Source organism: Lonchura striata, chromosome Z (assembly GCF_046129695.1).
Source record: "Lonchura striata isolate bLonStr1 chromosome Z, bLonStr1.mat, whole genome shotgun sequence".
NCBI lineage: Eukaryota > Metazoa > Chordata > Aves > Passeriformes > Estrildidae > Lonchura > Lonchura striata.
In genome coordinates this window covers 4,181,460-4,207,195 of record NC_134642.1, presented here as the reverse complement: position 1 = coordinate 4,207,195, position 25,736 = coordinate 4,181,460, and the positions used below count along the sequence as shown (strand labels likewise).

Below are 25,736 nucleotides of genomic sequence, written 5' to 3'. Positions count from 1 at the left end.
GGTGGGATGAGGGATTGGAACTCGGGGTGGGATGAGGGGTTGGAACTCGAGGTGGAACTCGAGGTGGGATGAGGGGTTGGAACTCGAGGTGGGATGAAGGGTGGGAACTCGGGGTGGGATGAGGGGTGGGAACTCGGGGTGGCGGCACCATGGGGAGTTGGGTCGCAGGTGTGGGACGCGAGATGGGGATACGAGAGTGCCAAGTGGGGGCTGGACCGCAGCGACCGAACGCACAACGGGACGGGCCCCGCAGGCGGATTGCGGAGGTGGGACACGGGGATCGGGGTGGGACGAGGGTCCGGGAGGCGGGTCCGGAGGAGGGATGAGAAGGCTGGAGGAAGGCCTCAAGGCGGGTCCGGAGGCAGGATGAGGAGGGTCTGGAGGCGGGTCCAGAGGCGGGTCGGAGGCGGGCGCGTGAGGAGAGCTGTGAGGGCGGAATGAGGGGCTGTACTTCCGGTTCGGTGTTGCCGTACGCGCTCGCGGAGCGGCTGCGGGCCGCTGGCCAATAGCGAGGCTTACTGGAGGAGCGCGGTCGTCGCTGGTTGGCGGGCGGCGGGCCGGAGGCGGGGCCAGGCGGGAGGGGCGGGGGCGGCCGCAGGTGCCGCCCCGCAGAGCCGGCGCAGCGCCGGCCGGGCCGGGTGGGGGCCGCTGTCGCTGGTGCCCGGGCAGGATGCGGCTGCGCTCGGGGGTGTTCGCCGCCTCCTGCCTCCTCGTGCAGGCTTTGGGCGTCGCGCTGTTCCTCCGCGGCTTCTTCCCGCTGCCCGTCAGGTCGGTGCCCCGCAGAGAGGCCCGCGCGGACCCTCCCGCCGAGCCGGCCCCGCCCGGCCCAGGTAACGCGAGCAGCCGCCCGGCGCGCCCGCCCTCGGTGCCGCGGCTCCTGCAGCGCCCTCGAGTTTCCACACCCGCTCCCCGAGTAGCTTAGAACTTAACTGGTTTTCACGTAGCTGCGGATCGCAGGCAGGAATACCTGCTCACAGTCGAAAAGCCTCAAGCGTCGGCTGTCACTTTTTTGAGCCGTGATACGCGGTGCTGTTCAGTGGCACCTGGTTTGCATTAAATGCTGCCGCCTCAGCTGAATCGCCTCACGCGTTTGTGATCATTCGCTGGCTTGTTGTGTCCGAGATTCATTGTTTCTGCGATGTTTCTGTGGTGTGTGTGCCTTAATGCCACCTCAGTGAGATTTTAACAACTCAGTAGTGACAAAGCAACCGTAGTAATGCAGGTTGCAGTATGTACAGTGTTGCCGTCCATCACCATTTTTGTGAAATCACTCTTTATCAGGTCCTGCTCCATTCCAGAGCTGAATTTGTGAAATCAGAATTTTCAAGAATCTTTTTAAGGATACTTGTCTCATATGTTCAGTCACAAACTGTATTAAAGTAATTAGAAGAGGACTGTGCGCTTGAGGGACTGGTTTTTCACCAGTTTGGAGCATGTGGGATGAAACTTCAAGTTCACTTGGCACCTGGATTGAGTATTATTTTGCTCATACAAAGCTCTTGATTGGGACACTAAGTTATGGTTAACTTTTTGGAGCAGGACTCTAACTCCCAAACTGGGTCTTCAGCTGCTTGATATTTACTGTTAATTCTTTTGAACTGTGTGATGTTGTGCCTGTAGGGACAGGCTTACTTAAATTTTGAGTTGCAGTGGAGAGAACAGAAGGTTGTGTGATTTAGAGTGTGACATGCTGGTATTGGTTAAGCAAGAACAAGAAACAATCTAATCTGGTAACAGACAGAGTGGTTTCTGCTGAAAGGCAGGTTGATTTTTACCTGGAGTTTACTAAGACTGCCACAGGTATTTGATAGACTGCTGTGAGTGAAATATTGCATTCACATGTGATTATTTAGGAGAAGACTAATGTAGAAGGAGACTGTCAGAGATGTCAGACAATTTGGGTATGAAAGGACGGGTTTGTGTTGAAGAGTAAAAGTGTGTGCCACAGGGCTCTACAAGCAGTTTAAATTAGGCATGTCATGAGCAAGCCTAAGTGTAGTAGGCAAAAATGGAAAGGCAGTAGAAAAATATTTCCTGTAGTACTTGGTTACAATGTGCTTGCAGAGTGATACCTGCATGATAAGGTCTAAAGGCAGGGTAGTGCTTACTAAACCATGATGCAGGAGGCTTTCAACCTACTTTAGACCTATTCAGAAAAGAGTATTTCTCCAGTGCTTCTTTAACTCTTGAAATGTTTCCCTTTGTGAACACTCCTGATTGCTGTTGAGTGCATGCTGTCTTGGCTGTGAGAAGACTGTGATACTGAATGCTTGCAGCACATTATTGTAATATGTTCTTGATAGAGAATCTGTGGTTTTCTTCACAGAAGTTCAGGTTCATAGACCTGAACAGTTAGAGTAACTGTTTTCTAAGTAATCCTGGCAGATATAAATAAGCATACTGCATGGCCAGGCTTGGACATTGTGTTGATTTAACTATCTTACAGTAAGTATTTTCACGTGGCTTATATATGACTCCAAATCCATTTGAACTTCTCAACACTTTGACTTTCTTATAAATCACACTGCAGGAGGAAGTTAGGAGTAGGGCATATGTGTTTGTGATCTGAACATTTTTGGTGTCCAGCAAGCTTTCTTTTCTAAGCAGTGGATAGGGGAAAGATGTAACTAGCAGAACATCTTGGTGATGCCTTCTTGCTTTTCATGGAGAGCTAAAGCATGCTGGATAAGTTGATAATTCAAGTCCTGGAAAAAACAAAATTTTCAGTTGAATTAGGATTGCTTGCAGTCAGCATTTTGTTGTGATTTCCTTCTTATCCCTGCTGTGCCCTCCTCTCCCATTTCCTGATATGGAAAAATCACTAGCAGTAACTAGTATGTGAATGTTAGGTTGTTGATGCTTATCTGTGTACCCCAAAATAAAATTTCTGAGGTTGTTTTTGTTGTTGTTGTGTTAGACACACCATTATCTGCCACCTTCCAAGTTGTCAACCACTTTTGCATAAAAAAACTCTAAAGGACTGTAAAACCCCTAACTTTATATAAGGCATGTATGGAACAATTGATTCAACACAGTGGTGTCTGGATAGAGGCCTGTGGATAGGATATATCCTGCTTCCATTTTGCCCTTGTGTGTTTCTTCCTGATAGAGAAATGAGACCTATAGAGGTTGGAGCAAAAATGCTGCTGTAAGACCTGAATGTCACCATGTGGACCAAGTTCAATGCAGATGAAGAGTTGCTGTGGCCAGAATTAAGTCCATGCAAGAGAAAGAGGTGGGCTTGAAGGCATAGCGTTGCCTACTGCTTGATGCACACCTATATATTCAGGGAATTCTGGAATTGGATTTTGACCCTGCAGCCGCCATCACTGAAGTAGTCTGTCATACAGTCTTCTACCTTGAAGGGAGTTAATATGCATAAATCTGTTTCATGCAGGTTTCAGTGACACTGTCTCTTTCTTTGTAATCTTCCTGTTATCTTAAGGTGAGATTTCACACAGAAGCACTGTTTATGTTGTGATGTGCAAAACTGGGTATTAGCACAGGTGAATGCTGTGTCTTTTTTGAACAGAGATTGTCTGTCAGACAACTTGTTCAGCTTTACTGAAGTAAAAAGAGGAGGTAGCACCTATTCCTTCTTATTACTTAGAACACTCTCCATTTCAAAGCTTTTCCTTAGTTTTCCCAATTTCATGTCTGTCCCACATTCCTTTCACATCTTGTTTTACTTCCTGGAGGTGGTATTGAAGTTGTTGTGTTATTCCTGTGTTGGATGACTTGAAAACTCATCTTCCTCAGATTACTTCTCAGGTTTGCTGTTTGCAGCTTCTTGTTTTCGTGTCTAGAATTAATAAAGAAGTTGAAAGCACTAATTTATGTGGTAAAGTTGTCCTTTAACTTCTGTCTCATCTTCAGTAGAATTTGTTGATGAGTTATACATGCCCTATGTTTGTTGCTTAGGAATGGTTTCTAACTGGACCAAGATTCCTCCACCGCTTTTCAAAAAAGTTGTCATTGTGCTGATAGATGCTTTGAGAGATGACTTTGTGTTTGGATCCAAAGGTAAACAGTTCATGCCTTATACTACTCAAGTTGTTGAAAAAGGGACTTCCTACAGTTTCATTGCTGAAGCCAAGCCACCCACTGTGACTATGCCTCGAATTAAGGTAAGTGGGATTTTTTCCTATCGTTTCACTGGAGAAGCTTTTAAGTATGAGTTGTTCCATATGCTTGGAGTTGGAATAAAGGATGTGTGTGTGGTGTTAGTGCAACCTATGGCTGAATGTCTCTTTGCTGTAGTAGTGCAATTAATAGATTCCTGATTTGCAATGAGCAAGAGGTTAAGGACAGATAAGGCCCTAGTCCAGGCTTAAATGATTGACTCAGCCTTTTTGTTTGTAATAATGGGAAGGCAGTAGTCTCTTAGTTGTCCAGTTTTCCAGTTGTCTGCTATCTAGGAACATTTTTATTGTACTTCTTGATGTTCTTGTAACTTCTGAGAGAAAATCCAGTTTAGTATAAAATTATGTTTTCGTAGGGATAGTTCTGAGGAGTTTAAAAGGGAAATTCTGCCAGGTTCCAGGTAAATAATCCAGGGAGTGATCATTGGTAGGTCAACTAGCAGGAGAGTGAGAGAGTGAGGGAGAGACAGTCTGGGAGGACTTCAGTGCTCCTTCTGGAAGTTTCTTACTTACTGTTTTGAAGGTGCTGTTGTTGTTAATGTTGAGTCAGTTTACTTACACCTAAATTGTCTTTTGGCTGTTTAATGACCAGTAAATGAAACAAACATCAACTGTTTGTTTGATGAAAAGACTGAGAGTCTTTTTTCTGTTCATTAATTGAGACAGTAATATTTTTTCCTTTTCTAAAGCAGTTATCGCAGACATCAACTAGCATTGTGTTGTGGCACATGAGGTTATGTGGCAAGACAGCTTGTGTTCTTTTACTTTGTTATGTTTCTTTACAAAAAATATTTGTCATCTGGCTTATTGATCCCTCCCATTGTTGCTGTTTTCTGAGCACTGGAAGCTTCCTGTTTAATGTGTCTCTTTTCTTCTTCCATTAGGCTTTGATGACAGGTAGCATACCTGGTTTCATCGATGTTGTTGTGAACCTCAATTCTCCAGCTCTCTTGGATGACAATCTGATCTGGCAGGCAAAAACATCTGGGAAAAGAATAATATTTTATGGTGATGATACTTGGGTCAAACTGTTCCCAAAGCACTTTGTGGAATATGATGGAACAACATCGTTTTTTGTGTCAGACTTTACAGAGGTGAGAGGCTTTGTATGATCCCAAGTGAAATTAAGTGAGTACAAACAAATAGTGTTGGTTTCTGAGAATGAGTGAGTTAATCTACCCTTGTCCTGAAATAGTAACCTGGCAATTAAATAGAAATTGAATTTGCTTTGACAAATTTACTTCATTTTTGAACGTTTATGATTGTAAAACCTCAAGCCATTGAGCTGCTGCTACTGACTGAAGTATTTTATTATTTAAGGAAGTTAGCAAGGTCTGATGTGAATTGGAAGACATGTTTAATTGATTATGCTGATGAGACTTGCAAAAGCTTCTACCTGGAGTAAAAAGTACAAATGTTCTACTAGATCTGTGGTTATGTGGCTCCCAAGCTCTTTATACAGTCCTTATACTGTCTTCAAATAGTCTTAAACACACAGCTTTTTATAGTTCTTTCAGTAGTTATATACAGGCTCAACAAAATAGTATCACATGGGAAATATTGCAGGGATTTTTAATAACTGAAGAGAGTCTATGCAACTAAAAATGTATTGTCAATCTAAGCAGGAAAACACTTAAGTTAGGCCCCAAATAGCCCTTTTCAGTTTTTCTTTCTCACTATGTTGTCAGTTCTTTAGTTCTTTTACTGAAGAAGTACCGTCATCTTGTGTTTGCACACTAGCAAAAATGGAGTTGGGAGATTAAGGTTTGTTGTACCCTTGAGTTTTCCACCCCAAAACTGAGACGTTTTGTTGTACTTGTGATATGATGTATCACATGTGAAGTGATAGTCTGGAGTGTGCAGAGTGAAAGTGACTGAAAAGTTCTTGGAACAGTTTTTAAAAGTTTCTGTGGAAGTTTGGCAACCCATTTGCCTTGCCTGTATGCAATCTGATGCATCCTTACCAGAAAAGATTAAATGGGGTGAAGAATCTATTTTTAGACAAATATATTTGACTGCCTGTTATCAAACTATTTTTTTTTTCTTATTAACATTATGCATGACTGTAATCTCATCAACTTCTGTGGAGTTTTCATGGTAGTGTAGTTAATTTTTTTTTTGGTGCTTTTTAAAGGGGAAAGTTTTTTTTACCTTATAGTTGTTTTCCTTTTCTTTGAGGTTGATGATAATGTTACCAGACATTTGGATAGAGTGCTAAAGAGAGAAGACTGGGATCTCCTGATACTGCATTACCTGGGCTTGGACCATATTGGTCATATGACTGGGCCAAACAGCCCATTAGTGGGACCAAAACTTCGTGAGATGGATAACATACTGAAGAAGATTCATATTTCCCTTCTTTCAAAGGTAAAACAGCTTCTTCTTGGGTCAGTGTCTGTTAGTGATGACATTAAAATGCTTGGTGGCTGTGATTGGTAGCTGCTTTATTCAGACTGTTCTTTGCCGTCCTGGGCTATTTCCCAGTGTAGCATTTTTAAGGATTTGGTGGCTGACCTTAATAACATCTGCTAACAGCCTCTTCTGGGCAGCTGTGGGAGGTAACATCCCTTTGATATGTGGGAAGAGGAGAGCAATGCCTGCCAAAATTCTCTCATCACTTGTGAATTAAAATGGTTTTTGGTGTGCTTTCTAGTAATGAAATTCTGCAGGAGTAATGGACATGTGTAGCTAATGGCTCTGATGTTCAGAATTATGAAGGCATATGTAATTCTTAGATATTTGATAAATTCAAATAGAAGTGGTGGTCTTAATCTGCATTTTTTTATGGTAAATGTAGCACATCTGAATCTATTTTTAGATTTGTAAATATTGGTTGTCACTTACCTAAGCAGTCTGGATACTGAAATACCAAGTCCTAGTTCCAGGTGGCCTGAAGCTCTTTTTGTTGTTTGTTTTTAGCTACTACAATTCAGAATAGCTGATCATAAAATTTTAACAGTATTTTTAGTCGAGTATGTACTAGTACATGGAAAGAAAGGTTAAATCCTGTGTGTGGAAGTTCTGTGAATGTTACAGTTGTGTTTCTGCTGTTTTTTAGTATCTTTGCTTTTACCACTTATATTCAAGCCTTTTTTTCTGTTTTAGAATACAGACATAATAAAAGCACTCTATTTTTTTATAGAATATGTACTGATAATAACTAGAGATGATAAAGTACTTTCTGGTCGAATGACTCTTAATTTTCTCCTGCTTTGATTTGTTAGCTCAAAATTCTTGGACAGGTCTCACTTAAGTTTCTGTTTCTCTTTATTCGGAAACATGCACCTCATTCAACATCATTCTTCAACAATCAACAACAATTAGTCTTCATTAACTGTCAGATTTAGACCCCAAATCAGTCAGACTTCAATCCCTAAAGCCCATGGGAAACTAGAGACTATTAGAAACAGGATGATTTTTTAATATTGAATTGATATTTTCTTAGTATTTACAATATTAATAAATCAGCATGTATATTGAAACTTAGTGAAGCTGAAGAAATGAAGAGGGGGAATGTTTCTGTGTTAATGATGCTCTTCTGGGACTCCTGATGTTCTTCTTGTGGTGTGATAGCCTTTATTTAATCTTCCAGAGAGTTTCTTGCAAATTTAGGGGATTTTTTTAAGCTTTTTTTCTGACAAGTGTGTTAGATATGTATGTGCCTTAACTTTTAAAAATTACTATTACCGAGTTACACTTAATTGCAGTGATCTCTTATTATCTGCCCCAGGGTGAGCAAGTTTCAAAACTGAAGTTAATTTGAGACATATTCATGTTTGAGAATGATGAAGATAGTGAAATGATATAAATGAATTGTGTTGGTGTGGTAACTTAGATTTTTTTTCTGTGATTTGCAGGAGGAAGCTTCTCTTCCCAATTTGTTAGTTGTTTGCGGGGATCATGGAATGTCTGAAACAGGCAGTCATGGTGGTTCTTCGGAAGGAGAAGTGCACACACCACTGCTGTTTATCAGCTCTGCTTTTGGGAAGAGAAGTGGTAAGGAGCAAAGAAGCATGACCTCTTTTAGAACTGTCTTAGTTTCAGAAGGAATAGAGTTAATTTTCTACTTGGTGGCTGGTACAGGACTGATTTTTGGATTCAGTATGAGAATAATGTTGTTAACAGACTGGTGTTTTAGTGTTTATCTAAATCAAGGACTTTCCTGTTTCCCATACTCTGCCATTGAGGAGGTGCAAGAGGAGCAATTAAGGGACATAGCAAGGACATCTGACCTGAACTGGCCAAAGGAATATTTCATACCATGGCACATCATCCCTCGTATATAAACTGAGGCTGCCAGTCACTGCTTGGGGATGGGACTGTAATCGGTCAGCAGGGGGTGACAAATTTTATTGTGAATCACTTGTTTCTTTTGGGTGTTATTCTCCCCCCTGTCTTCATTACTATTATTATTATGTTTAATTTTTTTCAATTTGTTTCAATTATTAAACTGTTCTAGTCTCAACCCATGAGGTTTATCTTTTCTTTCTCCACCCCACCAGGATGGGGGGTGTGAGTGAGTGAGTGGCTGCGTGGTACTTGGTGTAAGGCTCCAGTAGATACCAGTGCATACTGTACTCTAACGGGATGGGAACACTACTACTCTATATAACTGTAACAAGAATAGCAATAATAATTATATGTAGATTATAGTAGTTATTATTTTAAGGGAAAGTGGGGAGAGAGCGGAATAAAACCCAGGAGAAACATGTGATGCGCAATGCAATTGCTCACCACCTGCTGATCAGTGCCCAGCCCACCTTCAAGCAGCAATTCCTAGCTCCCAGTCAACTCCCTCCAGTTTGTGTGGCTGGCTGTGATGCTCTGTGGTGTGGAGTATTCCTTCATCCAGTTCAGGTCAGCTGCTTCAACTGTGATCCCTCCCAACTTCTCATGTTCGGTGGCAGAGCACAGGAAGTGGAAAAGTTCTTGGTTTAGAGCAAGCTCTCCTTACCAACAGCTAAAACATCAGTGTGTTATCAACATTATTCTCATACTGATTCCAAAACACAGCCCCTGTACCAGGCACTAGGAAGAAAATTAGCTCTCTCCCAGCTGAAACCAGGACAAGAACACACCGGCAACTCTTAATTTATATTATCCTAGAATTTTTTTTGAAAAGTGCTTTGGTTTGTTTTACAGTTATTTGGGAAAGCCCATTCTATCTGATCTAAAATTCTGGTTTAAGCTTTAAGCCAAAGTTAGCATCTGTATTTCGGTGAAACCTGAATCAGGCTTTGTAACCAGTAAGAGAATTGTGTATTTCTGAGATTATAATCTTATACAGCACTGTTCTGTCTGAATGTTGAGTGCTAATAAGATCTGTTGTCAGCATACTGGGCTAATGGTAAATTAATACGTGTAGATCCAAAATCCTATTTGAAGTGTGATGAAATTTTGTCTTTCGAGGCCAGAATATTTGGCCTCCATTCTTCTCTCTCAGACAGCTAGGATGAAAGAATGAATGACAATTTCTCACACAGAATCCACCAGAAAGAGGAAGAAAGCCCTTGGAAGACTAGAGACTATTGGAAATAGGATTATTTTTTAATATTAAATTGATCTGACCCTTGTCAACAGGTGAGAGGTGATGGCACTGATAACATGACTGTTGGTTGCTAAGTCTTAAGGATAGAATATGGACCATGAGTGTGTTTACTGCATAGGCTAGTTAGTTTTATATCATTGATGTGAGTTTACATATTTCTGAAGCACATAATGGTAAAAAATAAAAGCAAGATAGTTAAAGGTAAGAGGCAATAAAGAAATGGAGTGGTAGAGAATCTTTAGTCCACTTTGTAGTGTTATGCTTAAACAAGGTCCTTGACTGAGTGGATTGATGGAATGTAGTTGTACCAGGAGTGAATATTTTCCCCAAAATAATACTCTCTTCTGCCTTTCATTCTGCCACTTGATAATTTCCATGTGATTTCTTTTCTGAAGAACCTTGTGTGCAGAACCTTGATTTATTTATCGTGCTGGAGGTTCCTGCAACATGGGGGAGGGATATTTTCCTGTTGTTTGTAAAGTTGTTGATGTGCAATAGAAAGCACTGCTTGAAGAGTCCTTGACCTCTTCTCAGGTCTGTAAACAAAACAAAGTCAAGAGTGGATCAAAGCTCCTGGCTAAATTTTTATTTTATGAGTTTCACTAGCACGTGTTGACAGCCAGGCGACAAGAGTATAGATTCTGTAAATGCAGTCTCCTGTCATTGGAATTAGTTTCTCTGAGGTTTAACCTGAATGAGCAGTTTTTATAATACAGTAAAATATATCTATTTACCTGTTTTTGGGATAGAGTTTGTGATTTCTAATGCTTTTGTCAATATCCAGCAGTTTACTTTTCATTGGTACAGTAATCAGGATTCTAGTGACTGCTCCTTATGATCCTACTGTAAACAAAATGTACTGTGGTTAATTCAGTAGACCTCAAAATAGTAATCCTGTGGGTTTTTTACATTTAGTATGCTGTCAGAATATTACTTTTATAGCCTTCTACAGAGATATGTCACCCATGATTGGCTAAATGTGTTTGGTAGTTTGGCTTTTTTTTACCAGCTAAGAACTTGCCTTTAAAGATAAAATCTGAAAACTGCTGACATACAGGCACTCATGCAAAGAGGCTTTACGGATTATAGATGGCATTCTGTAAAAGTATGGGATTAATTTGAGCTAGATGAGAAATGAGGCAAATTTTAATGCTCTTACAAGCAGCCTTGAGAGGAATAAAGACTGTATAGAAATCTTTCTATACTGCATTTAAGTCAAAACACTCAATGCTTGAAGTTACAAAGAGAATGAAATAAAAGCATATAGAAAAACACCGTTACCTAACTAGTTCAGCATGAAAACGAACAGCTGGCAAAACAATCCTAAACAGAAGGTTCCTTACGTTAATAAAATCATTCATGTCTGTAGAGTTCTGTGGGACTGAAGGCTAATCCTGATAACTGCAATAAGTTAATGGAATCTTACACAGGATGCTTTAAAAATCACTGGGTCTGCCTGCATATAGCCATGGATTAAAAATAAACATTCTTTACCTGATGTCTAATTCTGTTTTCCTAGCAACCTGATATTAAGTAACTCTTGACCTGTTCTCATGTCATATTGAGAAGCTTCTGGAATGCTGTCAACATCATTTTAGGTTCTCATTCTTTGTTCATATATTAAGTTGGCCTACTGTACTGGTTTCTATTATTTCTAATGTAAAAGTTATGAAACCCTCTTAGGATGTAGGCTGCAATTTGATATTAAGGTGATGTCCTGGACCATCTGTTTTCTTACTTGTATAACATTTATGTCGTGTTTACAGTAATCGTTAGCAATGAAGAGTGGCACTGACTAAGAATTTAATTAATATTGTATTACACAAGCAGAGGATAGCAGCTGAAAAAGATCAGTCAGCTCTCTGTAGACCACTTAAAATAGCTGATCTAACACCAATGAAACAATTTTGAAACTAATTAAGATGCCAGCTGTCTCTGGAGAAAAAGAATAGGCTTGTTATTGAAATACTTCTTTTCCTCTCTCTTTTTCTTTCTCTTTTTTTTTTTTTGTTCATTCTAGCTCCTCTAGCCCAACCTGAACATGTGCAGCAAACAGATTTAGCTAGCACACTGGCAATAGGTCTTGGCCTACCAATTTCAAGAAACAGTGTTGGGAACCTTATATTGCCAGTTGTTGGAGGCAAGACAATGAGAGAGCAGCTACGTTTTGTGCACTTGAATGGCTTCCAGCTTAGCAGATTGCTGCAAGAGAATACACCTGCATACGAAAAAGGTAAATTAGCTAAAAAGGTGTTACAGATATACTAAAAGGATATTGTTTATAAAACAGTTTGGACTTTTAAATTCAACAGTATGGCATTGCACTGCAAGTTAGCTATTCTTTTGAGAGCAGTATTCAGAACAGTTGTACTGAATTCAATTTCTACTGCAACCTACTTTGATACACTCTATCTGAATGCAGTTTTTTTAATGACTGCTAATATTCCTATTTGGCAAAAGAGCAAAAATAATGATGGAGTAAGATTAAAGTAAAACTCCCAGTGTAGTTAAATCTCAGTGGTTTCATAACTGCTCTTTCTGAGGTGTTCTATATAGGGCACTGACTCTATTTGGAGAATTAACACAATGGACTGAATTTTCTAGTTTAAATAAAAAGGTGCTTCAAGTAAAGCTGGGAGATAATTTAAGTAAGTTATCTTTTTATTTAATTTTTATGTATTTACTTGGAATGAGAACCTAGAGAACTGATTATTAAAAATGCATGAGTGTGTGTGTGTATATTTGGAAGAAAGAATAAAAAAACAAGTAGGAAAAAACCCCAAGCCTAGCAAAATGTGGCATTTCATTAGGAAGCATGATACAAACTGCAGTATAAATAATTAAGTTAATATGATAATTTTGTGAAAAAAATTGAGTCAGAGGGTGAAGGAGAATATTTTACCATTGTCATTAGAAGATGTTGTCTTAAAGTGACTGTGAAGCTTGTCAATTGATTTGCAATCTGTTGAGTTATTGAACTAGATGAGAATGCAGAGCTGTTTTACAGCTAGGAATAATTAAAGTGTATAGCAACATAGATTTTAGCAAAATGATTGTTCTAAGTCAAGAATCAATTATCTTTCAACATCCCAGCTTCTAATCATAATTAAACATTGTCCAGGATTCTCAACAGAACAAATTCTGCTTGTAGCAGCAACATGCCTATAGCAGGACCCATGCTCCATCTTTTCTGACATTTTTCTTCTGCACAGATTTCTTCACTTAACCGAGTTGTGTCAAGTGAGGAGCTTGCCCTGTTGAGGGGTTTCAGGATATGATTGTGTTGCTGAAGATGCCATCACAAATCTCCATTTGACAGTATTTCTGCAAACACTTATGAAACAGGCTGGAGTTCTTGTTTGTATCTTCATTTTCCTTTTATTTTTTGTCTGGGAACAGCTTAATTTCAACTTGTAGCTTTCATCCAAGAAATGAAAGTCAAAATTGCTGAGGATAAAAATGTGAGAATTTTTTATGGTGCTTGCTTGTGACTGCAAACTTACTAGAGGTGCAACTTTACTGGGAAGAGTTTGGGAGGCAAAGCATCCACAATGACTTTCTCTCCTTTCAGTAATGGAAAGTCTCAATAACATGGTGGAAATCTAGGTCCAAGTCATTGTAACTTTTTTTAGAGTCTTAATGTCAATTTCCCCTGTTTCTGTCAACTTCTTAGAAGGATCTTGTTTTTCTTAGAGTGTTCTAGGTGTGCTGGGCTAGTTTTGGTCTGTTCAGTTAAGACTGGCAGGGAAACAGTATGTTCTATTTGTTTAGTGTTGTTTGATTGATGTGGGTACTTCAGGCTTAGAAATACTAAAGACAGTGTCACTAACTCAGTAACTCAAGAGCATGCAGATGGCCATTTATTTTGCATTGCTTTTAAGTGAAGATGAATGCCATCCCACTATCCCACTACAGGCACATACACATCTGTCAGGATTCCCCTAGAAGGAGGTTACCTTGCAGAGAAGTTACTATATTCAGTAATCTGATTCATATTCAAGAAGGTTGCCTGCTTTTTAAAAAAAGGAGGATCCTGGGAACTGCTTAACCAGTCAGCCTCACCTCTGTGCATGGTAAGATCATAAAACAGATCTTCCTGGAAGACATGTCAAAACATGTGGAAGACAAAAAGGTTATTGGAAATTAATGACGTTACTTTGCCATTGTGCAAATTGTGCCTGGCTAATTTAGTGTCCTTCTATGTTGGAATAAATGCATCAGTGGACTGAAGATGTGTCATCTACTTAGACTTCTGTAAGGTCTTTGACAAGGCCTCCCTGAACATTCCTGCTACTGTTGTTAGAGTGATATGGTTTGATAAATGGACTCTGTAATGAATTAGAAATTAGCTGCACATCTGTAAAGTTGGTGGCTTAATGTCTGATTGGAAACTAATAATGAGTGGTGATGTAGCAAAAAATATCTCCATTAACAGTGCTGATGATGAACGAGATAATCTTAAAATCAACTTCCAGCCTGAATAATTCTACAATTCTAAGATTGTAAGTTGGGAATTTGAGGATGGAAAATTGATCTTTATGTGAGATAGTGGTGACAGGCATGTAGCTGTGCCTGGGAGTGTATGATGAAATAGTTGAGAACTTCTGGGTAAAGATTAGCGCACAGACCAACATGAGCAATATTTTATAGATGTCTAGGGCAGACACTTGGATTGTAAGGAAATTGGAGCTTTTCAGACAACTAGAGGAAGTCTTACTTTTACCATTCATGGTGGTCTTGTGGTGCTTCAGCCATCCTGTTGCATTTCAGGCCAGATAACTGGACAGTGAGATGGACTGGAAAGTGGCTCACCTGCTGGGTTCATGTGAATGTGATCAGCAGCACAAAGACCCCCTGAAGGCTATTGTGGTCAACCACAGGGCTTGACTCAAGCCAGAACTATTCAACATCTTCATCAATGATCTGGCCAGAGGGACAAAATGGTGTCTCAGCAAGGGAAGGACACAATAGAAATCTGGGAGAGTGCTTTATGCAATAGGGGGTCTCCTGCCACTCAGAAGTGCTTTGACAGGCTGGAGAAATGGGCTGGCACGAAATGCCGAATTCTACACCTGGGAAGAAGCAATGCCAATGTATCATAGCAGACTGGGTTTTGACTGACTGGAAACAGCTGGAAGAACCACCACAGGGTGACTGGGGACACCAAGTTGAATATCAGGCAGCAGAGCACCCTCATGAAAGGCAATAACATCAAGGTGGCATTAGGAGCACAATCATCAGCTGGTCAATCCTGCTTCCTTTATCCGCAGTGGTGAGCAGTCTTGGGTCTGGTGCTGGGATTCTCAGTACCTTAGTGGATATAACATAGTAAGTGCAGTGCGTGGTCATGCAGGTGATGAAGGGATTGGAATGTCTGTCATATGAAGAGGGGCTGAACGTGCTAGGACTGTTTAGGAGGGGTCTTATCAGTGTAGGCACTATACTATGGGAGGCAATAAACAAGATGAGACCAGGGTCTAATTGGTGGTCCTCACAAAAAAAATTGGAGGAAACCTTCTTAGGTAAGATTTGTCAAACACTGGAATGAGATGGCAAGAGAGATTGTGGAGGCTTCATACCTGTAAGCATTCAAGACCTGACTGGACACAGATCTGAGCAATCTTCTTTAGCTCACACTGCTTAGAGCCTTTTAATCTGTATTTGTAGAACATCTGAACACTCATCAGAGTTGTGCTGACAGCTCTTGGGCTATATAATTTCTGAATTCCACAGACAAGGTCTTCTGCCAGGTTTTTTGAGTGAAAGAAATCCTGAAAGATAGTTGGAGTCAGTTGGGCATCACTCCCATTTGCTTAGTTGTACATAACTCTTATTGAAAGTGCTGCTGCAATTTCAAGCTTTCCAATGCAGATATTCCTCTAGTAGCAACTAGTGGATCATACCATTTCAGTTCAATGACAAGAGAAATGCCTATGACTGGAACATCAGTTTAAAGTGAAAGATATTCTTGGAAATGCTTGTAAGCATGGCATAAGCGTTGCTGCTTAAAAAAAAAAATAAATTCAACTCTTGAGGTCAAAACCAGAAAGCTCTGCTGAAGGGGAAAACATGGTATTCCTATCCAGAGCTGTAATGTACAGCACAGGGGTTAGAGCACCAGCTGTTGGGACCATGAGGATGATGACTGAGTCAGGAAAAGACTCGCCCATATTAATCTATATCATAAAATATGCATTCATTTTTGGTGGAATATTAGTTTCTTTCTTAACACAATGAGATGAAGTCAGCTATCAGTTGAGTTGAATTGCTGTCACATGGGAAGGTAGAATGTTTTTTGCAAGTTATTTCATAAAGCAGGCATGGATTTCCCTGAATTCAACTACTCCAATGTTAAAAGCAAACTGTAACAGTACACAAAAATTTCTTTTCATCTTCAAGTGTTTTAAATATATCTCAATAAATAAAGAGCAGAATGAAGGCAGATCAATAACTTTCCCCCCGATGTTTTTTCATATAAACATTTTCAAACTAAGAGGTTGCACAACATTTAATGGGACTTGGGCTTTGCTTTATTGAGGTTCAAAAGAATTCTCACACTTTAACGTATCATTGAGTAAATGAAATTTTACATGAGAAACTTGAAGGTTGACTAAGGGCATTATTATTTATAACATATATTTTTGAGACAGCCTAATAAATAAAATCATAAAATAAATACGCTAAATAAAAAGTCTGAAAAAGGTGAATAAAAATAGCTAGCAAAAATTAAAAAGCTGAGAGAATTATCTAAAAACACACTTTTCTGTTTCTGAGCAAGTTCATACCTCAGTGTGAGATAGCAATGCTTCCCTCATGTTCTAAACTTTTGAGCATGTAGTTTAGTGATAAATGAGGACCTTTTCATTGAAAGACATTTTACAGTGGAATGAAGCGTCATTGAGAGCAAATTGTTATGCTTGAGAGCTGGTGTTATTAAAATGAGACCCAAATTTTCAAATTAGGATTTATCCTGAACTTGTATTAGATTAAAATAATTTTACTTTTACTGGGACATGTATATGTTGAAACTGGAGAATTATTTACATTATTCATTCTTTTCTTATAACTCATTTTAAATGATCGCTGCCTTTCACTGGAGCAAAGTGAAATTATTGTCAAACAGATTCTTGCAAAGCTTATCCATCTGGTTGTGATAAGATGGTAGTGAGGCTGAAGCACAAATTGCTAATGTAATACTATGCAAGTATAACACTGCCAGTGCTTTGTGAAATGTGCAGCTGGGCAGGCTTGCTTTGGATTTTGCTTCAGTTTTGACTTGTCTTATATGTATCCTGTATGGGAGGAACTTGCTGCCTGTTACCAAAAATATTACCTGCCTGTTACCAAAATGCTTCTCCAAGAGCTTAGCATCCATACTGTTAATATTTTATGCCTTCTGCATATAAATGTGCCACTGAACCAATATAATTGGAGTTATCCAATGAATTTGGCAACCATCGTCTTTTATTTGTGTCTGAAAGATCTTTAAATCATTCATTCATGAGAGTTTGGCTAAAAGTCATCTTTCATAACATGGACACAGTGGTTTTGGTGGGCAGTTAGCATGGAAAGGAGTAGATGACAATGAAATAAAAATGCTAAAAGGAATGAAGAGGGAGACTAGTCAAGAAGGATGAAAAGGAAGCAGAACAGGAGCAGAAGATGTCAAGGGAATTTATATATGTTTCAAAATATAGCTTGAACTCATTTCAGTCTTCTCTATAATGAAAAAGTGTCATGTCAAATCTCAGTTTGATTAAAATTCATTTTAGATGATCCTTTATGGATGTCCTCAAATGTATGAATATTTAATTCTTATTTCACATATACCGAACGAGAAACTTTACAGGGAACTTGAAAGAGTTACAGGAAGGAAATGAAATCCTCTGTGTGCACTGGCAGCTATCTTAATATACAGGTGTTTGCTGCTGGCTGGAATGTACTTTAGAGCAGATCCCTGCAAGCCCCCTGCATAGCAGGGTCAGCAAGGCTTGGAGTCTTCTAGAAGTCTTAGGAAAACAGACTGGACGTTTTGTGTTAAACATTGCCTTTTAAAATTGTCACCTTGAATTCAGCCCACAGTAGACCATGAAATGTCTTGTATGATAAGAGTCTTGTAAATAGTAAGCACAAATTCTTTCATGACTATACAAATTGAGAATAGAAATACTTCATTTACCTTCATTCACTTGAAATAAAATTTTAAATGTTCCTGGATTTGATAATGTACTTTTGCTGAAAAGGCTTAACAAAAGATAATGTGTTTTTTTTTTTCCAAGTGGAATACACTCTTCGTCTACGAGGAGTGAAAAAGAGCTGCAGCTTAAATCTTTGTGACACCAAAGTTATTTCACTTATTGTTTTAACCTTTCTTGTCTGAAACTGTACAGCAAATGTTTCACCCTACTTTCAGCTAAGAAGGGAACAACTGCAGGTTATATACAATTTCCAAATCAGCCTTTTGTACTTAAGTTATCATTACCTTTCAAGTCAAATTGCAGGGAAATAGCAAGTACTGTTAGTGTGAAGTGAAATGAAACATCTGGTTTTCAGAAAAAATGCAGATGAATGTGAATATTCATGCATAGCAAAAGTTTCAGTGAGATACAAGTTTCTGAAAATTATGCTCTTGCTTCAACTGAATTTGTATTGTGAATACATACTGTATTCAATGACCAGTATTTGAAAAGCAGAAACACAGATTAGGTAAAGTAGGATTGCATCACTGTAGGTTATCTAGTCCAACCACCCTTCTGAAGCAGGGTCCCCTACAGCACATTACTCAGGAATGTGTCCAGACAACTTTTGCATATCTCCAGAAATGGACTCTGCAGCCTCTCCATGCAACCTGTTCCAGTGCTCAGCCACTCACAGAGAAAAAAGTTCTTCCTCATGTTTAGGTAGAACTTCCTGCATTCCTATGTTGCCTTTTATCAACAGGCAGACTCCTGCCTGTTGCTGGGTGCCATGGAGAAGAGCCTGACTCCATCCTCCTCACACCCTCATTTCAGATACTTACAGACATTGATGAAGTCCCCTGTCAGCCTTCTCTTCTTGAAGATGAGCAGGCCCATCTCCCTCAGCCTTTCCTCATAGAAGAGATGCTTCAGTCTACTCATCATCTTCGTTGCCCTCCACTGGACCTGCTCCAGGAGCTCTGTGTCTCTCTTGTCCTGAAGATCCCAGAACTGGACACAGAACTCCAGATGTGCTTCACCAGGGCTGAGCAGAGGGTCAGGATCACCTCCCTCAACCTGCAGGCAATGCTCTTCCTATTCCTCAGGATCCCATTGGCCTCTTGGCCCCAGGACACACTGCTGGCTCATGGACAGCTTGTTGTCCACCAGCACCCCCAGGTCCTTCTCCACAGAGCTGCTTCCCAGCAGGTCACCCTCAGCCTGTGCTGGTACCTGGGGTTGTTCCTCTGCAGGTGCAGGATCCTTCACTTGTTGCTGTTGAATTTCAGATGTTTCTTCTCTTCCCATCCCTCCAGCTTGTCAAGGTCCTTTTGAAGGGCTTGCACGTCCCTCTGGGATATTTGCCACCTCCTCAGCTTTGTGTCATTTGGGAACTTGCTCATGGGAGGCCTCTGTGCCTTCATCCAAATCATTGGTGAATAAGTTAAACTTCTTTGACCCGATGCTGACCCTTGGGGGACGCTGCTGCTAACAGGCCTCCAACTAGATAGACTTTACACTGCTTGTTAAAACCCTTTGAGCTCTGCCTTTCTTTTAGTTCTCAGTCCACCTTCACCGTCCACTCATCCAACCTGTACTACCTTCTCATGTGGTGTGTGTGTTGTTTCTTTTGGTATTTTCACTAGACATCAGCTATTTGATCATTTCCTACTAGCTTATACACTGTGTTCCAGATAATGAGTAGTTCTGGTGGAAAACATTGCTTTCTTCGCCCCTCATGTCATGCCCCTGCAGTATCTAAAGCATTTAAATTGTTTCTCTGGGAAAAATTTTGTAAAAATGAATGGTTGTTTTAATAAGTTTGTCAATTGTTAGAGGTCTTGACAGTTTATTAGGTTAGAATTAGTTGCTTGTATTCCAGGTAATTGGTATTGCTGCCGAAAGATAGTGTAATTTTGTACCTGTGAAAAAACTTTCAATTGCCATAGCAATTATATGTTTTTATACATTATGCAAGCAAATATAAAAATATGATGACATTTCCTTTCTTTGTTCATGGATCTTCTTGCTTCTTTTCTTTTCTTTCCAGATCCTGGATATGAACATTTTAAGATAGCAGAAAAATCCCATAGTAATTGGATCAAACTGTATTTAGAGGGGAATAATTCAGAAATACTCTTAAATCTTGGCAAGAAGGTCCTGAAACAATACTTGGAGGCCCTCAAGACTTTGAGTTCTTCATTAAGCAAACAAGTGGCACAATATGACATGTATTCAATGATGGTGGGGACTGTGATCATTATGGAGGTATGAAAATAGATCTTTCTGTGTAAAATTTAGGTGCACAAAAGTATCTTAGTGTTGCATATATGATATATACATTTACTAGTCTTTAAAATTACTGAATATAGGTTCTTAGGGTTGGCTGACATTCTGCTTGCTTAAGATTAATACTTTTTTTAAAGTAAAATCTGGTCTTTAAAATGTTTCAAGAGTGCTTTTGATATGAATTACTTACATTTTAGTGTAGCTAGTTACAGTAGATATGCAGATGTTCTACAACTTCAGTTACTCCCATATTAGTTAGCCTTTTATTTTTGAGTAGCTTTACTGCATTAGGGAAAAAAAGAGTCTGGCAAGTAAATCTCTAGCTATTCCTCTTCATCTAACATTGAGTATAGCTGCTTCAAACAGGCACTACCTTATATGGAAAATTCTCACAGTTCCAGGAATTGTTCCTTGTACTGATGGATTTACAACCCTAAAATAAATACTTGCTGTGGAGTTACCTCTTCATATCTCCTGTAGTTACAAGGATAAGATATACCATATCTTTAATTTTAAGTGGATCTCTCCAGCTGATGTTTTGGGGAAAATTGAAGTGCTGGTTCTCCAGGCAGCACTCTGTGCCTTGTCTCCCATGCACTTTCAGAAGCTCTCTGCATACAGAGTGCTTCTGAAATGGCTTTCTGGTAGATTGCTCAGTGGGGTTTGTCAGTCTGCTGATCACTTCGCAAGAATGAGTTCCACTGTGCCCTTGGTGGGATGGTAGGTTCTGTTCCTGCTCTACAGGTAGAAGATCTGGAGGTGGACAAAGTTCATTGCAAAGCTGAAGGTGCGTATCTTTTTGTGTTCCTTTCTTTTCAGGACCTGTACATTCAAGTTGTTGACAGTTATTTTAGATCTGAAGCACTGGATTTTTTTTTTTTTTTGACTGCAGTTGTAGATGTTTACTATTTCTGGAAAACAAATCTGAGGTTATACACAATCAGTCTTCATCAAAGAAACATGCAGCTACTAACCACAGAAATTTTTGTTGAGAAGTGTATGCTCAGCATAGCTGTAAGCAAAATGGCTGGAGTTATTTCTTTTCTCCACTGCAATACTAAAGAAGCTGCCTGACTCTCCAAAATGTTTTTGTCTTGATATTGATTTTCCACCTTCACTGAATAAATAATAGTAGAGAAACTCAGATGTCTCTTCAAACTTCACTATACTATAAATGCCATTTATCCCATATTTCAGATGAAGAGAATACCTCTGAGATGTGAACTGATAACAGTGCATTTACTCAAAAGACCTAAATTTAGTTTGGTAGATATCTACAATTTGAGCATTTTTCTGCCGTGAGTGCTGTTTTAGTTTTAAGTGATGGGCTGAAATGTAAGACTTAAGCCAGTATGCTACTCAAAACTGGATATTTTCATAACCAAATGAAATATGCAGCAGAATATGAAGAAACAGCAGACTATTGAAATTTTTTTTTTGTCTACTATGTCTCACTGCAGTGTGGGAAAAAATGTAGGCATAGGTCTTCACAAGTGACAGTGAAAGATTACAGGTTGACTGTGGTCTGATATAGTTGTTTTTGTTTTGATTTGTTTTAATCTTCCCTTAGCACTAGCTGATAGAGGTCAGTCTAGTCCTAGCTCCATCTCTGCAGCTTGCAAACATTTTAGTGTGTGGCTGAAATTTCACACTTTTTGGTTAAGGTTTGTATATGAGTAGCAGAAAGTTTCTTCATGTTATCTCTGCTGCCACAGTTATGTACAAGAAAACTTGGAACTCTGCTTGATCTATGTGCAGGTCAGAGCAAAATGAAAATAAAACCAATAAGTTCAATTACAATAAGGAGAGATATAAGAAGTAAATGCTGGGAGAATTCATAAGCTAAAAATTACACTTGTGTGATGGTATGAGAACTTCCCCTCGTTTGGGAAGCTATTTAGCTCAGCAGGATATCATACATATGTATTTCTCATACAGGAAATAAATTGCCTTTGACAGAGTGTATTAACTTCAGACATTTACAGGTGAGAAACAATGGGTCAAATTTGTTTGCTTAGGAACTATTTTGATATTGGGAATTCAAGATATTTTACAGGGAATGAAGGTCATACATATCATTGGTTGCCATGGATGAGGAGATAAATGTTGATTTATTAAACTTCGGAACTTGTGTGTTTAAGGCCTTAATAAATGAAAAGCCAATATTGGGTTCTCCCATTTATATGGTAATATCTTACTGGGGGAAAAGAAATCCAACATAATTCTTCACAGGTTTTTTTGATAAAGTATGCATATTAGCAGAGTGACATGGATGACAACAGCATGATTTTTTGTGTGAATTCTTACTGTATGCTTTAGGTAACCCCAATTTTCAAAGTATTAATCCTCCTTTTTTTTTTTTTTCTAGGTTCTGATACTGCTTTTGCTCAGTATTCCCAAAGCTTTGAGCAAGAGGGCAGAATTTGAAGTGCCCCTCTCCCCTCCACTGTTCTCTCTGCTGTTCTACTTGATGTGTCTGATGCTGTGTGCTGTTCATGTCATTGTATGCACATCAGCAGAAAGTTTGTGCTATTTCTGCAGTATGTCCTGGTTAACAGCAGTTGGAGTGATGATGCTGATTTCTGCACTCATGTGTGGTATTTTATCTGCTATTGCAAAGACCTTTGAGAATTACAGACTTCCACCGAAGGTGAGAGCATTCATTAATTATGGTTTGAAATGTTTTCTCTGTCATATGCTGTCTTCTATCTTTCATAATATTGTCAGTTAATTTTTTTTTCTCTGTGTGTGCTTAAAGAAATTCTTACTTGTTATGCAATAGGAATATGTGCTATTATTTCAAAATGTAATTGAAATGTGTTGTTTCTGTGGCATGATACCGACATGATGAAGATCTAAGAAGTGCTTTTCTTGACATGAAGAATTTTTTAAAATACTGTACAGTATTTTTTGGTTGACTTTATGAGATCGGTAACAGTTATGCCATGTACAGATACTGTGGTTTTACATAGTTAGGTTTCACAATTGCAATTAAAGCCAGATGTATAATACTTTACAACAATATGAACAAAGGACAAGTGATGATACAACAGACAGTAATGCTCTAAGAAGAATACATTTTTCCAGTATACCTTTTCTCATATTGGTGTTATAAATGTTTGGGATTTTTTTTTAATAGTTTTGAAAGGGCAGCTAAGGGAGATAATTTAATCTGTCTTTTCTACTTTATAAGCTTAAGAAACAGAGTTTGTTAAAATCTTTGGAGTTCTCAAAGTGTTCTCAGTGTGAGGAGTTACCTTCTGCATGTTACTTGTTGAGTTTTATTGTTGTGTTCAGTAGAATACAGGTAATTCCAAGGAAATAGAATTTGCAATGTCTTTTCTTCCACTGTGAAACTTAGTGTGCCAAGAGCTGTCAATCACACCATAAAATCAGCTTCTAGCTGTTTTTTCTACTGCTTGTTAGTCATATTTTTCAAAGGTCTCTGATGTTCAATAGCTTCACTGCTCATAGTACTCCATTTGATTGTGCAGTCTCTGTGTAGTACAGTCCTTCATCATAGAATCAAGCTTGGGGGTTTAGTACCTTTTTTTTAAGTATCTGACAAAATATGGCAAGTACATTGCTTTTATGATATGACAACATGCTCTATCAAGGAAAAAAGCAAACTTTCTGACTTGAAGAAATATTTTGTAACAGCTATATTTCTTACAATTTAGAAAATTTTTGCAGTCTGTGCAGATGTGTGTTGTAATTCCTCAGTGTAGATTTAAATCTAAATTCTTATAAGTAGCGTTGCTAATATATTTTATTAAAACTATACCAGATTATAATTTTGTTTCCCTCCACTGGGCCTGCTGAAGGAAGTCCATGTCTCTCTGTATGTATGTAATTTCTGACTAGGTGATTTTTTTCTTAGAAAAAGAAGAAAAATTTAACCTTGAAATAATTATTAATGCTTCAGTGTAGAAATCTCACTTGTACTTGGTGTGCAGTGACAAACACAACTACGAAAGATAAACTTGTTTTTCATCTTGTTACTAGTTTTTCTAATTCTAGTAAACAGTAGAAATCTAAATACTATGAATTTTGTAGACCTGCATAAAATTTACATACATGGCACTTCAGTATCATGGAGAGCAATTACAATAGATGATACATGTCTTCTCCAGGTGGATAGTCTCAAAGAATCACAGAATGATAGCATGGTCTGGGTTGGAAGGGATATGAAAGACCATCCAGTTCCAAATCCCTTCCGTGGGCAGGGTCGCCTTCCACTGGACCAGGCTGCTCAGAGCTCTGTCTAGCCTGACCCTGATGGGACATCCACAGCTTCTCTGGGCAACCTGTTCTAGTGTCCCACTACCCTCAGATCATCTGCTTCAAGCTGATAATACACAAGTGAGATTTTCAACAGTGTTTTCCAGGTTTGTTTATATGTTTGTTTTTCCAGGGCTGGGGCAGATAGAAATAAAAAATACAGACAGGGTTTATCATCCCAGGTTGGTCTGTGATCATATTGCTACCTGAGATATATCTGAAAATGTGGAAGGTTAAGTATATCTTATGAAGTTTAGGCAGTAGTAATTCTTGGGCAGATATGACTTTGTATTCAGACCAGTAGAAATTTTTGTCGTCCTATCTTCACTCCTATTCCATAGGTAACTGTCGCATTAGAGAGGCTTTGCTGTCTCTGTTGAAGTCCCAAAGAAAGCTTGAAATATTTATTTGGTTTAGTTAGTATGTGCCTTCATTCTAGATATGTGTAAAAGCAGTGACTTGGTTCTGAATAACATTTTGACCAGTCTCAAGGCTGTTGTAGAATGATGTGGTGGGGGTTTTTTTGGGTCTGCTTAGACAAATACAGAGCCTGGAGGAGGTGAAAGGAGCAGTGTATAAATCTGGTGCTGCTTGTAATGCAGATGTGTTCCAAACATTCATCTCCCTTTTTCATCCCCTCTCCAGTAGAGTGCCTAGGCTTTGGGGGAGAAATGGGTTGTTTTTGTACACCGTGTGTTGATCTCGAAGGGCCTTCTGTGTGAGTTGTGAGTATCACTTATGCTAAAGTAGCTCTGAATCCAAGTGTTTTGTGACCTGTGCATCTCCACATTGCAAATCTGCCTGTGGAGTCCACTTCTGAAAGAATTCTAAAGCCCTCGTCTTCTGATGGTGGGAATAGAAGCCTGAATCTTGGCTTTTCTGGTTGAAGAAAAAAAGCTGAAAAGCCTTTTCTAAGCTCAAGCTATACGATAAAATGTAGGTATTTTAAAAGTAATTAAGATAAGCTCTCCTGTTAATGGCTTCAGAGCTTTTTTCCTTCAAATTGTTTCCGTTCACTTCTAAAGATTTCTCTGAAGTGCTTCTCATTTGTAATGCTTTTTTTCCCCCACTGTAGCTGAATATAGAAACTGATTACCAAGTTCATGAATTTTCTGAAGACCAGTGCAGGCAATGTTAGCATCTGCTTCCTGATTGTTATTTATAGATTCTGATTGCTGTGTTTCTAGCAGAACCAGTCCCTTCTTTTAATGATACTTCAGGCTTTAAATAGTTCTGCAGCCCTTTATGAATTCCAGAAAATCATTAAAAATTTAAATTTCTTGTTCATAGTTTCAATGT

At 39.1% G+C, this 25,736-nt stretch overlaps 1 protein-coding gene across 3 annotated transcripts in view; it reads left to right on the top strand.

The window, feature by feature from the left end:
- The first annotated feature begins 622 nt into the window (after positions 1-622).
- Positions 623-25,736, top strand: part of PIGG (phosphatidylinositol glycan anchor biosynthesis class G (EMM blood group)) — a 79,480-nt gene continuing 54,366 nt past the window's right edge. Inside the window, exons 1-9 of one of the 3 annotated variants that reach the window (XM_031507457.2) lie at positions 623-830; positions 3,922-4,127; positions 5,027-5,236; positions 6,321-6,509; positions 8,000-8,138; positions 11,711-11,923; positions 19,918-20,135; positions 22,525-22,806; positions 24,290-24,469. In XM_031507457.2, coding sequence (XP_031363317.2) covers positions 671-830; positions 3,922-4,127; positions 5,027-5,236; positions 6,321-6,509; positions 8,000-8,138; positions 11,711-11,923; positions 19,918-20,135; positions 22,525-22,806; positions 24,290-24,424 — 1,752 coding nt within the window. In that variant the 5' untranslated portion in view covers positions 623-670 and the 3' untranslated portion in view covers positions 24,425-24,469. Of the gene's footprint in view, positions 831-3,921; positions 4,128-5,026; positions 5,237-6,320; positions 6,510-7,999; positions 8,139-11,710; positions 11,924-19,917; positions 20,136-22,524; positions 22,807-24,289; positions 24,470-25,736 lie in introns of those variants that run through there. The other 2 variants (XM_021533887.3, XM_021533888.3) reach the window with 2 other exon arrangements.